The sequence below is a fragment of the Cibotium barometz genome, chromosome 19 (genome assembly GCF_041138505.1).
Source record: "Cibotium barometz isolate CiBa-2024 chromosome 19, ASM4113850v1, whole genome shotgun sequence".
Taxonomy (NCBI): domain Eukaryota; kingdom Viridiplantae; phylum Streptophyta; class Polypodiopsida; order Cyatheales; family Cibotiaceae; genus Cibotium; species Cibotium barometz.
In genome coordinates this window covers 42,195,451-42,211,240 of record NC_141064.1, presented here as the reverse complement: position 1 = coordinate 42,211,240, position 15,790 = coordinate 42,195,451, and the positions used below count along the sequence as shown (strand labels likewise).

Below are 15,790 nucleotides of genomic sequence, written 5' to 3'. Positions count from 1 at the left end.
AGTATCAATAATTTGATATTCAACTGTTAAACCTTGTTTTGTGTTGCGAACAATATGTTGACCATTTTTGTGAAGAAGTCAAGACGAAATTTAGCAGAATATATTGATTACATTATTAGAGAACTCCTTTTCAGCTTTACAAACTTGCCCTTGCAAGTGGCTCAAATACAACTTTTTTTTGGGGGAGACATGTGATGCATGAGGTTACACTCTCCATTCTTGTACTGACAACAATATCATCTACTTTGAATCTATATTCAGGTGATGTTTCGTCCAGAAACTCAAGCGACTCTCTTACATGTTGTAGTCTCCAGTTTGATGTTACTATGAGGTTCCTGGGATCTATGAATGGATGGACTATGATGTTAAATTCAAACTCTGGACAATTCTCTTCAGAATCCAAAGGGACCCAACTACCAAGCTTGCTTTTCCATCTCCTATAGTCATATCCCAAAACTAGGGATTGATGACATAGTTGGTATGAGATAGACATAGAATTTGGGCTTACTCTACAACTGATATTGTCGCCAATATGAAAAGTTTCCTTGGTACTCCATCCTTCTCCAAGTACAGTGTCCTGATCAGTCATAGATAGTCTTCTATTAAGCCACATCGTTCTTGTCCTCTCCAATTCCATTATATTGAAACATGCCACAAAGACATGTACAAGCAAGAACCATTGAATTTTTATCCTTCTTGAAATCCTTCCAGGAGACATAGCTTTAAGAATATCATCTTTGATTTTGGATTTGAAGCTTGTTATGGTATTTGGATCAGGAACTTCCCATTCCAGTGACATTAATGTGGGAATAGGTATGTCATATAATTCTCCATGAACACCTTCTCTTGATGGAACCCTGTATTCTGCAAAATACACAAATATATCCACTGATTTGTAAAATGAAGGTGGTTTGTCTGCATACATTACATCTGCAATCCCCTTGTGAATTGCTTTGAATGTGCCACTTAAGCTCTCAAACAACAGGCTGCCACTCCACAGCTGTTGATGGAAAGATAACTGAAATTAAACAAACAACAAATATATCAGTAGGAGAAATATTGTGGTGTATCAAACAGATAAAGTTTTGTTAAATTACAGTAAGAATGGAGAATTGGATGTTCATCCAAGTTCAACACCATGTCTTTGGCCATGTAGACATGTTGAACTTTTGCAAGCCAGCCCATTGTCGGTCACTTTGAAGGCAAGAACACGACCTTTCCAATGGGATTTCACTTCATTTTGCTTGGTTCTTTTCACCCTGTGGGCACCTTTGCAAGAGGGAAGCATTGTTACCCAATCATTCACACGAAAAGACATGGGTTTCCAAACACCATCCTCTCTGGTGTTATGAAAATCACAAGAAGTTATATTATGAGAAGGAGGACGTGAGGACGCCATAGAAGCTCACAGATGAGAGAAAAATAGTGAGTCTTTTGAAAATGGAAAGAAAGGAGAATAAGCCATATGCCAAAATGGAGGGAATGAGCCATACCAAAATGGAGGGAAGGTGGAAAGTAGACGTTTGAAAAAATTAGGTGATTTGTCATTAATAGCATTGTTTTCAGAGCCTGAAAAGAGAAGATTTCGTATCTTCCTGCTTGATTTTTTGAAATATAAAATGGAACAAGATGTCACTATTTTGGACCCAAACTTTAATGTTAGCCATCGTAAACATCTAAATTAAGCCGTTTTAGCCGTTCGCCACTAAAATAGAACCGTTAAGAATACATTTAGAGGAGACAAGAATGCCATACTTTTGTATACGTGTCAATTCACAATTGGATAATTTCTTAATTCTTAGATTTACAAACAGCCCTTCTCTAGCCGTTTTTGGCCCTAATGAGTAGATTTGCTTCTAAGACAATAGTCACTAATTATGTTCTTCTCTGTTAGCTTTGCTCCAATAGGTAGAGCCCACATGTAAACTCTCCATAAAAACACCTAGAATTTAATAGGAATTTGACCCTCCCACAACTCTTTCCACCTCTTTTTCCAACAGCTTGGGCTCTCCACATTTAAGACTCCTCTCCTTAGCTCTGCATATATAGGGCTCTAGTTGAGCCATTCACCAGCTTAATCCCATTAACCACCCAAACCCAATCTTTGATCCAACAAGTTTCATCAAACGTAGTGGAGAACTAACCTTCCTGAATCTGAGTCATCACCTGCCCCATTAAGTTCCTTTCCCTTGTAGATAAACCATGATCTTGATGTAATTGATCTAATTCTTTCCAACCCACCTCAATCACATCCCAACAATCAATTAGCTTTTTTAAAGCCCTGTTATTCAACCTCTTTGTAGAATGAATATCCAAGAGCCCCAATGGTTGGTAATACCTATGAGACCGCCATAGGTTCAGACTAAGTAGTGAATTTCATGAGGCCCTAAAGTTCCCATCCCAATTCATTAATCTCAAAACCGCTTTCCAATTGCTACACATCCTCTTACACAAGGATGAAGCTGTCACCTTTAAAAGGGCATAGGAGAACAATTTATCTTTCCAGCTCAGATCTAGCCAGCTTCCTTTGTATTAAACCAAAGAAGCCTCTACCAGTTCTCTTACCATGAAAGTCCATGTTTCAACTTGAGCTAGACATTTTGGAAGAAGTTCAGCTACCCTTGCCAGACTCTGAGTAGGTAAGTGCACAATGCCATCCCCCCTTCACTCCTTGGCATGGCTAATTTATCCCAAGCCAACCAGGCTAAAGCTTTCCCATTACCTTTGCCATTCCTCCATAGAAAGTCCCTTATAGGATTCAAGATCCTCTTCCATTGACTTTTGCCAAATTCTAACACTAGCATAAAAACATTAGGCATTAAACACTGAATTGTAAATCACCACTCTGTCATCATGGAAAGGAATTCTGATTCCTTCCCATTTCTTCATCTTTATTAGGAATCTGTCCAAAGCCAAATCAACTAGCTGTTTATTTGTGACATCAACCCCAAGTGGGACTCCAAGGTGCCTTACTATCCATCCTCTTTTAAGAACCTCACATCCCCATCTTTGCAAGTCAAAATCATAATGATCTTCAGTCAAGCTTTAAATGATCTTAGATTTTTGCAAATTACATGTGGAACCAAAAGCCTATGCAAACTCTTGGATTATGCTTAGAGCCTGTCTCATATGCTTATTGTCAGCTTTTAGGAACAACAAAGAATCATCAGCAAAACATTGGATTATTAGCTGCTCAGTGTACCTCAATCTTAGACCAGTAACAATGCCTTTTGACCAGGCATCTTCTAAGGCAACAATTCATGGGTGTGAGGCAATAGTCAACAAAAGAGCGGCCAGAGGACAACTGTGCCTAACAGATCTATTAATGGAAAATCCTCCAATAATTCTGCCATTCAGTAGAACATTAGAGAAGCTTCCCCCAGTGAGAGTATAGATGCATGATGCCACTCTGGGTCATCCAAACCCTAACTTCTCCATCACTCTTAGTGCCAATGTATTCTATCATAGGCCTTTTCCAAATCTAGCTGAAGCATAACACATTTTTGTTGAGTCTTCTGAGCAATGTCTTTTCCTATCATAGTAGCAAAAATATTATCATAGATTGACCTCCCCTGATGAACCCGTATTGCCTCTTAGATATCACCTTTGGTAACACCGAGGTGATTCTGATAGCAATGACTTTAGCCAAGATTTTGTATATCACTATTAAACAAAGTGCTTAGTCTCCAATGACCAAACCTGTTAAGCAACTTGCTTAAGTATCAGTTTCACCAATTCTTCTATGAGATATTTATCCAAGTCACCAGTCTTGAAAGCCTTGTTGCAAGCTTCCCACATAATCTTCTTCAAGAAAGACTAGAATGCTATAAAAAACTCGACAGTCAGCCCATCCCAGCTAGGGGCGTTCTCCCTTCCCATTTTTAAAAGTGCCAACCCAACACTCCTCAATATCCAAGTCTCTCTACAGCCAATTGGCTTTATTAGGCTCCACGCTGTTATTAATCAACCCAATCAGCTTGTTCTTTTAGCCTACTGAACTCTCCTAAGAGAATAGTCTTCATCAAGACTAATAATAGAGCCAAGAAAACTCAACCCATTTTTGTGCAATAAAACCAATACCCTCTATCCTTTCCCCTTTCTCATCTAGGATCTCCCCAACTACCTCATTTCCACCCTTCCCCCTTGCAAGCTTAAAGTTTTTTTTTAAATTTTCTACACTTTGCTAAATGTTTTCTTTCTAATCCAATTCAATTCCTTTCTACCCTCCAACTCCTCCTCGTGCTTTAATGCATTGTGACATCTATAAAGTTCATAAGCCTCCTCTTTAGAAAGACCATTAACTTGTCTCTTCTTCTCTGTAAATATTCCAACTGACTACTCTAGTATTTCATGTTCTTCCTCTTCTCCTCTACTCTCAATTTCTCTACAGCCCTAATGACCCCTTGCATCTCATTAGCAAATTTTCTCCATGACTCAGAACCCATTCTTCTATCTTTAAGTCTCTTGATGGCCTGTTCAGTATACTCCACAAATAGCTTGTCCTTTAACAAAAGGTTGTTAACTCTCAGTTTCATGGTTGGAAATTGTTCGACAACAACCCTTCCAGTATCTTCACACACCTAACTCCACTTCAAAGGCATATGGTTTGACAATATTGAATTGAAGTCAATATCCACCCTTATTAAGGTGTGTGGTACCCATGCAGCATGCTGACTGAAGAATATTCTATCAACCTTAGAGGAGGAGCTTAAATATTGAAGACTAAAATAAGTATGCCCCGAGTTATCTCTCCAATCCCCTAAAGACCATCCACTTTACCTCTCAGCTCCTCCCAGCTCCTCCCATTTCCCTAAAGACCATCCACTTTACCCTAAAGACCATCCACTTTACCTCTCAGCTCCTCCCAGCTCCTCCCTAAAGACCATCCACTTTACCTCTCAGCTCCTCCCATTTCCCTTTATCCTGTCCCATCAAAATGGAGCTCCCTTTATCCTGTCCCATCAAAATGGAGCTCCCTCCACTCATATCGACCTGATTCTCCACCATATTAAAATCCCCCAAAATAATACAACAATTCAACATTTCCCATTTCCCTTTATCCTGTCCCATCAAAATGGAGCTCCCTCCACTCATATCGACCTGATTCTCCACCATATTAAAATCCCCCAAAATAATACAACAATTCAACACATTCATCTTACTAATCCTCTCCCATATGCTACTTCTAATTTTATAATTATGGGGTCCATAAATATTGAGTACCTAGATTTTCTCCCCATTGACCATAATTTCCACCACCAAAATCCCACCATTAGATTAGCGATAATAGTAGGGTTCAAATGACTCTTAGTCACACACATTACACCACTATAACTCAAGTTTACACCCTCATACAACACCGAAAAATCCCTAAACCTATCCTTCCTTAGAATTTTGACCTCAAAAAGATTATGCTCCTGAACTGCATATAAAGACAATCCCCACTCTTTCACCGCTCCCCAAAACAAGGCATTTTTCTTTTTGTCTTTAATGCCTTTGACATTCCAGGTACACCCCAAGAAGCTCTTCTGACAACTCATGCAAGAGCTGTTTTTGGCACCATCTCTTCCTCCTCCCCTCCCCCTTGAGTCTACCCCTCTCTCACTATTCCTTTTCAGGCATCTTCAACTTGCCAGTTAAATTTTTGCATAGAAGAAGTGCCACTATCATCCTCAACCAGTGGACTATATGGATTTGAATATAGTATTGGGCTTAGGTTACTCTGAAGTTTCTCCCCTCTGACTCCCTTCTCCTATTGGCTTTCCCTCTTTCTAGCTTCCTCCTTAGTTTGTTGAAGATTCATTTTACCCTTTGGCTTTATCCACTTCCCCCCCAATGACCCTTCCCCTTTTTCAATATTCTTCTCTTTGCCCTTCCCCACTTCTCCTTGATCAGCACAAGGTTAAGCTTCTTTAATACTATTTTCTCCCCCTACATCATCTATTGGTTTTTCTTCACCTTTTGCAATTTTAGACCCAGTTTGTAAGCAGTTTCTAGCAATATGGCCAAATCCCCCACACTTGAAACAAGCACTAGGGAATGGGCCAAATTTAAGACCTAAGTCCAATTTACCTACTCACCCAGATCAATTTCAATGGATTTAGGAGTCTCTATCTTGGTATTCCACGAGACACACACACTATTCGCCTGTCTACCCCCGCATCATCGCCAGCAGGAAGATACAGCACAGGACCCAACGTTCTAGCAATATCTCTAAGAGATGGCCTAAGCCAGGGAAGGAGACGCAACACTTCTATCCAGACTATGCAAGCTTCCTGAAGGCTCGTATTTACATCAAACAATGGGTCAAAAGGGAAGGCATGCACCAGCTTATGTCCCATGAAGAGAGGCGCCCTCAGAAACAGCTCAGAAATCGATTGTGCCTTAATAAACAATACATTGAAGAAATCTTTCCCTAGATAGAACACATTTGATACCACTCTATCATGCACAATCTCTTCTTGCAACCACCTACCTATCTCTGCCTTTGCAGGAGGTTTGCCATGACATAATAAAATCACACTACACTAAGAGAACAAGTCAATCTCACGCTTAATCAACTCGGGATTCACCCTCAAGCATACCTTCTTTTCATGAGTTTGAATATGCATTTGCAGTCTTTTATTCAGCCAATCTGGAACGTTTCTCTTCTTCTCCCTCTCTCTAGCTTCCTCTTCTCGGTGCCTCTTCATGTCCCCCGATTCCTCAAGACCCCACTCTCCCTTGCCATTGCTATTCTCCTCAAGGCTGCATCTAGGAATCCATCGTAAGCTTGCATGCATGCACACACAGTCGTAGGCCCTCTCGACGTACGAGGACATGCGTCCTCACACACGTCGAGTTAACTCCCCAGTACAGCACTAAAGGTGATGAATATGTTCGCTGGCCATGTCACACGTACGGTCGCTCCCCTCCCATATCCCACTTTTTTTAAATTACCCTCTCTATTGCATCAATATCATATCGAAATCTACTAAATCTACCACTTTTTGAAGGTCAAAAACCTTCAAAAATGTTTTTGCTTTCAGCTAATTAATAGCATTATAGATATGTTCCTTAGCTTAGCTAAAGTTGCCTTGACAAGTAGATTTGTGATGAAATCCTTTAGTGTATCACATGTAAGTATGAAATGCTTAATACTTCTTGCCAATGGTACAACAACATTATGTATTGAAAAACCAAATCCTTTCAAAGTTTCAAATATAATTGAATAAATCGTGACTCTAAAAATTCCAGGAAATTTGGATGATGAGGCCGTGCTTCAAGTAAAATAAGGTTTCATGGTGTAGAAGGTCTGCAAGAAGCTTAAAATCAGCAAGATGGTGGCAGCTACAATGGAGGCGACCAGCCAAGGCTGCCTTTCGCAGTAAGTCTCGTTGAGAGTGGCCATCCACCTGCGCCACCTGACTCCGGTTACCTTAATGACCTTTTCCACGACCTCACGATCTGCAAGCGTGGAACGAAAAAGGACCGAAACGCACAGCTTGTTCCACTTGGAAGCCAGTTCTTGGTCGCTCCCTAGGAAGTTCTTTATAACGCCGGCTTCGACAAGGAGCTGAACATCCTCCTCGCTGTCAATAAGGCGATCCATGAAGTCCAGGTAGGAGATCAATGTGTGGGTGGAGGGGTATCTCGACGTGGCCTCATAGGCGAGCAGGTTCAAGAGGACACGGATCGTGTTGTCGCCCACCTCGATGAGAGGCAAGGAGAGTATCAAAGTGCTGTCATCGAAACGGATGGTATCAGAGGCACGGAATCGGATGCCGTATTTGATGAGATGCGATGAGGTGGGCAGCTGACTTGAATAATCGGGCGAGAAGTGTTCATCAGCTGGTGGGCGATGTAATCCTTCCGTGACAGCTTCGTAAATGAAAGCGAGCAGGGACGTATTCCAGCAGGGATCGTCCGGATTGTTGGGAAGCAGCGAGAATTTGCATCTATGATCGAGGTTGGGGAAAGGGTTTACTTCTGTAGCAAAATACCCCAAGAGGCTTTCTACCGGCCTTTCCTTAATGCCCGGCCTCATGCTCTCTATGGCGTCTTGTAGCGCGAAGAGAGGGACCTGGTTCTCCAAGAGCAAGGCATCCTTGGCAAGCGATCTCCGTATGTGAAAGGGCACGGCGCACCCCTCGACCACGTCATCGCCTTCCTCACCGACTGGAAATACGGATCCCCACGACTCCACAACCGCCGCCACAATAGCCACGGAGTCCAGGGCAAGAAGGCAGGCCAGCGTTTGCCGCTCCAGATTCGCCATTTCGCTTTCCATCTCCACATACAATGCTCTCACGTCTGAGTCATGCTGCGCGATCTTCCCCACCAGCCTCTCGAAAGCTCCCTCCTCCACGCCCACTAGCGCCTGGCGCACCACATGTGACACATCTCAGAACATACCCTCCTGGCAAATATATTCCATGAGGCGGAAACATTTTATTCAGAAAGGAAGAAACCAACGTCATCACCAACCTGGACTGCCTGCACCTTAAACATGTCCGCTTGCTTGTCGAACGGGGCGTGGTAAGGGCCAAATGTGAATGCGTGAGGGTCGTACGCGTCCGGATTGGCCTTCCGCTGTGCAGCACGCACCTTGAAGAAGAGCTCAAGCTCACCAAAGGATGGAAACAACCTTCCATAGGCCTAGGTTGAAAGCTATGAGGCTCCAAGAGTCATGAGATGACCAGTGTCAAAAGATATCAAAAAGTGTAAAGGTATCAAAAAGGTACAATGATAGTCCATGAGCCCCTTTTATACTTGAGCACATGACCAAGGTTATAGACCTAAACTAAAAGGTGCTGCTTCATTACAAACCATCCCCTCCTATAATGATTTCATCCTCAAAATCAAAGGACGGTCATGCCCAAAGAAAAGACATATACAAGTGGCTATGTACAAAATCAAAAAAGAATCACATCCATGGTGGAATGGCGATGTAGTGGAAGACCCATACATGAATCATATGACCCCCAGGGTCAAATGGAAAGGAAGAAGGACTCCCATCGATGATGAGGCTATCTATGCAATTGCATGGATTGAAAGGAACTCCGAGGCATGAAAAATCCAAGGCAATGGTCCCATAATAATTTGGTGCAAGTGGAGAGGATAAGAGGCCACTATCGATGATGAAGCTAATCGAGCATCCTCCAAGATCAAATGGAAAAGATACTAGTATCGCCCTCTCGAATATGAGGTAATCCTTACAAGTGTGACCACATATATGGAATATAAATCCAAACCATATAGGCTCTAAAGAAATGACTCTTGAACCACCTCGATCGAATGGACACTATAGAAAGCCAATGTCAGTGTCATGGGTGGCTGACCAATCCTCTTGGATCAAATGGATAGACACCCATGTTGATGACGTAGGTTGCTATAACTCTGCCTGGGTCAAATGGATATCCAAAGTGTAGACCATCTAACCATGGAATAAATGTGTGACCACCAAGGATTTAATATTCACGTGATCACCAGATTTTTTGTGATAATAACACATGTGAACAAGTTATTCACATGTTCTCATGTTACCGTTCACAAAATAACAGGTCACTTACCATTTGGGAACCCCTTAAAAGCTTGGCTACACATGGGAATAAGCTATTCACATGTTTTCATGTTACCATCTTCACATAATAGCAGGTCAGTGGCCACCTAAGAAGATTTTTCATGCCCGACAAAGATAACTTTTTTAGGCCCTTGTGAAAGCTTTGTGAATATAACATGTGATCACAAGATTTTTTGTGTTATTAACATATGTTATTAACATGTTCACATGTTCTCATTTACGTCAATGAAATCCCTGGTGACCACCTCAATAAAAAAGGAAGTATCCAAGATCCTCGTCCAAAGTGAAATGACCACCAGAAATATCATCAAATCCATGGTCCAAATAGCTACTCAGGTGAGAATTTGGATGTGATGCATGTAAATCCACATAATGCACCATATAATTAGATACCATGCATCCCAAACGACATATACTGCATCCAAAAGTAAATGTCTTGGTCCCAAAGAGAATAGGATCGTGTCGATATCCATAGGATCCAAAAGAACATATCTCAAGATCAGCCTCATGTAGAGTCAAATGTGAACTCATGCTATTGTCACATGTAGCACCACTCGAAAAGTCGAAGGCATGATCCTCCATATCAATGTATGTATAAGTATGATCCGACCCATGCACAATATCTCCATGTGCAAGACACTCTATATGTGTGTATCCCTCTAAGATAAAAGCTAGATCATCATAAAGATCTCCATCACTAAGCACTAACAAAGTGTCTACACAAGAGTGATAAGTGGTATCAACCAACCCACTATCAATGGAATCTCCAAGGCCACTAAGGTCATCCCCAAAGGTATAGACAAACTCTATCACCTACGAGGGTTAGAACCCTGTTAACAGGTTGAGATATGATGGATATACAGCCCATCATTATGCTTACATGGTAAAAGCAATACAGGAGGTTGACCCCACTTGCTTTGAGCAGGCAATTGGAAATAAGAAATGGGAAGATGCCACATGGAGATGAGAAGATGGCAGCATTGGATGTAAATGCAACATGGGAGTTAGTGCCTTTGCCTAAGAAAAAGAAGGCAATTGGATGTAAGTGGGTGTATAAAGTCAAGCACAATGTTGATGGTTCAGTGAGCAGGTACAAGGCAAGATTGGTTGCCAAGGGCTATACGCAGACTTATGGCATAGACTATGAGGAGACATTTAGCCCGGTTGCAAGAATGGCAACCATGAGAGCTTTCATTGCTATGGCTATAGCGAAGGGTTGGTCTTTACATCAAATGGATATAAAGAATGCTTTCTTGCATGGTGATTTGCAAGAAGAAGTGTACATGATGTAGCCACCAGGTTATGAGAGTGACACACATCTAGATTTTGTGTGCAGGTTACACAAAGCCTTGTACAGCTTGAAGTAGGCACCCAGAGCATGGTCAAACAAGATCGGGGAGTATCTTGTTACCATTGGATTTCAGATATCCAATGTAGATTTTTAACTATATGTGAAAAAGTCGGATAGAGGGATGATGCTTTTAGTCATCTATGTGGATGACTTAATTATCACTCGTGGTAATGATGCAAACATACATGTTGTCAAGATGTTTTTGAAATAGAAGTTTGAGATGAAGGATTTGGGTGAGCTACGGTATCTCTTAGGCATAGAGGTGGTGAGATCACCTCATGGCATTTTGCTATTACAGAGAAAGTATGGCTTAGATATGTTGTCCAAGTATGGTATGATAGGTTGTAAGCCTATTTTAGTTCCATTGGAGCAGAACACAAAGCTTTTCGTAGATACAGGTGAGCTTTTGGAGGACCTCACTATATACAAATGCATAGTGGGTAGTTTGATCTACATGACCATTACAAGGCCAGACTTGAGCTATGCCGTTGGACTTGTGAGTTAGTTTATGGAGGCCCCTAGGAAGCCACACTTGGATGCGGCTAGATGGATCATCAGGTGCATAAAGTCCACAGTTGATTATGGACTTTTCTATGAGGCTGGTAAAGAGACAGTTACATGGGTACAAAGATGTTGATTGGGATGGTAGTATTGCAGACATGAGATCTACCACTGGTTTTATGTTTTCATTTGGGAGTGCTGCTGTGAGTTGGAGCAGTAAGAAGTAGCCAACAGTTATCTTGTCGAGTATAGAGGCATAGTATAGGAGTGCTGCTATGGCAGCTTGTGAGGTAGCTTGGTTTGAGAAGCTACTTGGTGACATGGGAGAGCCCGTGGGGCAGTTGTCATATATTGTGATAACATGAGCAGAATACAATTGGCCACTAACCTAGTATATCATGTTAGAACGAAGCACATTGAGGTGCATTATCACTTTGTGAGAGAGAAGGTACTAGCAGGAGATGTAGATCTGGTATATGTCAGCACAGAGGATCAGGTGGCAAACATCTTCAAGCATTGGGCATAGAGAAACTCCACATGTTTAGGAGCTTACTTGGAGTGTAGTGTGTGGAGTTGAGCTCGAGGAGGAGTATTGAGATATCGAGCTTAACTAGTGCTATGACAGACATTGATGACCCGCCTGGGTGATAGCTTCTGCATCTACACCATTGGCATGGTTGGTGAGATTATGGGTGATATGTGGCCAGTAGGATGACAGGTTATGTGACAACCATTTTGGATTACTAGAGAGTGGCATAGTTATAGCGCCACGTCATTTAGTTAGGTCCACATTATGGACGACCTTGGTATGTTGTAGTAGTTGAGTACTAACCCATATAGTGTGTACTCTTATCTTTATGCTATGTTGGTTGAGTAGAGAAGAAGAAGATAGAAGAAAATTCAGCTATCCATCTCTCTCTTGTGTCTTGCTCTCTCTTGTGTGTGTGTGTTTGCTTACTAGGGTTTGAAGCTCTCCCTCACCCCCACATTCTCTTTAATACAATGCAGATGGGCTAGAAGTGTGTTAGACATGAGATTTACTAGTAGTTTTGTTTACTTTTAGGATTATTGTTGTTAGTTGCAACAGCAAGAAGAAACCACTAATTATTGCTTTGTCCCTTTCCACCCCCCAAAAAAAGCTTACAATTACCTTCCTAAGAGAGACATAGGTGGACAAAACAGAGAAGTCCAAAGTGGCATCTTAAAAATTACTAGAAAAGATACCATTAGTTCAACAAAAAAGTGGCATCTCAAAAATCAAACATAGAGGGGTACCAAAAAAGATGCCATCATAATACAAAAGTAGGGCATCTCGAAAATAGAACATACAGGGCTACAAGAATGTCATACCACTATGCTATGCTAATTCTCATTTGTCGTAGAAAGTTCTCATCATACCACTATGCTATGCTAGTTCTCAATTGTCGTAGAAAGTTCAACCCTAAGTTCTGAAGACTATGGAACCCTTCTTGGGGCTTTTGACTCTTTGGATAAGGGCAACAAGAAATTTTCCCTTCAAAAGAAAACATGCCATCATCGTACCCTCTACTAGTTCTCATTTGTCGCCAAAAAGTTGAACCCTAATTTTCGATCAAGGACCCTTCTTGGGACTTTTGACTCTTTGGATAAGGGCACCAAAAAAATTTGCCCTTCAAAACAAAACCTTCATTTTAAAAACTTTTTAATGATGTGCAACAGTTCGAAAGAAAAGCTTTCTTTATTTTTAAAACTTCTTAATGACGCACAGTTCAAGAGAAAAGCTTTCTTTATTTTTAAAACTTCTTAATGATGCACTGTTCAAAAGAAAAGCTTGCTTTATTTTTTAAAACTTCTTAAGTTCAAAAGAAGAGCTTCATTTTTAAAACTTTTTAATGGCGCAGACCCAAAGGTTAAATAAAAGAATATTCCATCCTTATAAATGAAATCATGGGGTCTCACTTCTTTTGAGAAGGTTGACCATTAATATTATTCAAGATTGGAGCTCGTTGCAGATCCTGAGCGACTTGTGAACCAGGACGTAGTGGGGGGAGGACCTCCGCTACAAGTTGGTGCAAAAGTCTAGGCTCTTCGGATCGGAAGCATCTCAATCGAGCCTTAATATATATTCAAGATTACAACTGGACTTGTGAAGATGGACTTCCGGTGCAAGTAGTTGGGGACGTGCAAGTTTAGGTGCTTCTGATCGGAAGCATCTGAATCGAGCCTTAATGCACATTATTCATTATCATTGATTTGGTTAGATGTCAATAACAAATTCTAAACGGTCGTGGCACCACAGCTCTTACTGGTAACTGGGGAGAGGTGTGCAAAAAGAAAGTCCTATAAGCACAAGCCGGCGATGAGGGCGATAAGAACGTGGTGGCGTGCTTGACCAGTGAAGCTTCCTTCATCCTTGAATAATTGCTGGGAGCTGATTCCCATCGTCGATTCATCAAATTCCTTTATTTTCAATAGATCTGGACAGTAGCAGTGTCGTGAGAGGCGGGGCTTCGTCTTCCCCTGCGCACGTCGAAGAACGTCTGGTTTCCAGCTGCTTACACCAGCTATTGCCAAGCCTACGGCTTCCTACCTATTGAGAATGGCCAATCCGGCTGGTGATAACTTGAATGGCCAAGCTGGTGCGCATAGGGAATGGGTACAATCCATTCTTTCCCAATGTTCACCGTTCCCACCTGATCAACGTGGCCACCGGCGCCGCGATGCAGAGCTTGAGCTCTTCTTCAAGGTGCCTGCTGCACAGCGGAAGGCCAATCCGGAAGCGTACGACCCTCACGCGTTCACATTTGGCCCTTACCACGCCCCATTCGACAAGCAAGCGGACATGTTTAAGGTGCAGGCAGTCCAGGTTGGTGATGACGTTGGTTTCTTCCTTTCTGAACAAAATGTTTCCGCCTCATGGAATATATTTGCCAGGAGGGTATGTTCTGAGATGTGTCACATGTGGTGCGCCAGGCGCTAGTGGACGTGGAGGAGGGAGCTTTCGAGAGGCTGGTGGGGAAGATCGCGCAGCATGACTCAGACGTGAGAGCATTATATGTGGAGATGGAAAGCGAAATGGCGAATCTGGAGCGGCAAACGCTGGCCTGCCTTCTTGCCCTGGACTCCGTGGCTATTGTGGCGGCGGTTGTGGAGTCGTGGGGATCCGTATTTCCAGTCGGTGAGGAAGGCGATGACGTGGTCGAGGGGTGCGCCGTGCCCTTTCACATACGGAGATCGCTTGCCAAGGATGCCTTGCTCTTGGAGAACCAGGTCCCTCTCTTCGCGCTACAAGACGCCATAGAGAGCATGAGGCCGGGCATTAAGGAAAGGCCGGTAGAAAGCCTCTTGTCGTGGTATTTTGTTACAGAAGCAAACCCTTTCCCCAACCTCGGTCAAAGCTGCACATTCTCGCTGCTTCCCAGGAATCCTGACGATCCCTGCTGGAATAAGTCCCTGCTCGCTTTCATTTACGAAGCTGTTACGGAAGGATTACATCGCCCACCAGCTGATGAACACTTCTCGCCCGATGATTCAAGTCAGCTGCCCACCTCATCGCATCTCATCAAATACGGCATCCGATTCCGTGCCTCTGATACCATCCGTTTCGATGACAGCACTTTGATACTCTCCTTGCCTCTCATCGTGGTGGGCGACAACACGATCCGCGTCCTCTTGAACCTGCTCGCCTATGAGGCCACGTCGAGATACCCCTCCACCTGCACATTGATCTCCTACCTGCACTTCATGGATCGCCTTATTGACAGCGAGGAGGATGTTCAGCTTCTTGTCGAAGCCGGCGTTATAAAGAACTTCCTAGGGAGCGACCAAGAACTGGCTTCCAAGTGGAACAAGCTGTGCGTTTCGGTCCTTGGTCATTCCACGCTTGCAGATCGTGAGGTCGTGGAAAAGGTCATTAAGGTAACCGGAGTCAGGTGGCGCAGGTGGATGGCCACTCTCAACGAGACTTACTGCGAAAGGCAGCCTTGGCTGGTCGCCTCCATTGTAGCTGCCACCATCTTACTGATTTTAAGCTTCTTGCAGACCTTCTACACCATGAAACCTTATTTTACTTGAAGCACGGCCTCATCATCCAAATTTCCTGGAATTTTTAGAGTCACGATTTGTTCAATTATATTTGAAACTTTGAAAGGATTTGGTTTTTCAATACATAATGTTGTTGTACCATTGGCAAGAAGTATTAAGCATTTCATACTTACATGTGATACACTAAAGGATTTCATCACAAATCTACTTGTCAAGGCAACTTTAACTAAGCTAAGGAACATATCTATAATGCTATTAATTAGCTGAAAGCAAAAACATTTTCAAAGGTTTTTGACCTTCAAAAAGCGGTAGATTTAGTAGATTTCGAGATGATATTGATGCAATAGAGAGGG

The 15,790-nt window shown here is 42.5% G+C and overlaps 2 protein-coding genes across 2 annotated transcripts; one reads left to right on the top strand and one right to left on the bottom strand.

The window, feature by feature from the left end:
• Positions 1–7,181: 7,181 nt before the first annotated feature.
• Positions 7,182–8,302, bottom strand: LOC147628617 (putative UPF0481 protein At3g02645). Its single transcript, XM_086814210.1, has one exon. The coding sequence runs from the start codon at positions 8,267–8,269 to the stop codon at positions 7,262–7,264; it is 1,008 nt and encodes a 335-aa protein (XP_086670336.1). The 5' UTR covers positions 8,270–8,302; the 3' UTR covers positions 7,182–7,261.
• Positions 8,303–13,992: 5,690 nt separating this feature from the next.
• On the top strand, positions 13,993–15,565 carry LOC147628616 (putative UPF0481 protein At3g02645). The gene is made up of 2 exons (XM_086813074.1): positions 13,993–14,259; positions 14,367–15,565. The coding sequence occupies exons 1-2, from the start codon at positions 13,993–13,995 to the stop codon at positions 15,465–15,467; spliced, it is 1,368 nt and encodes a 455-aa protein (XP_086669200.1). The 3' UTR covers positions 15,468–15,565.
• The last annotated feature ends 225 nt before the right edge of the window (positions 15,566–15,790 follow it).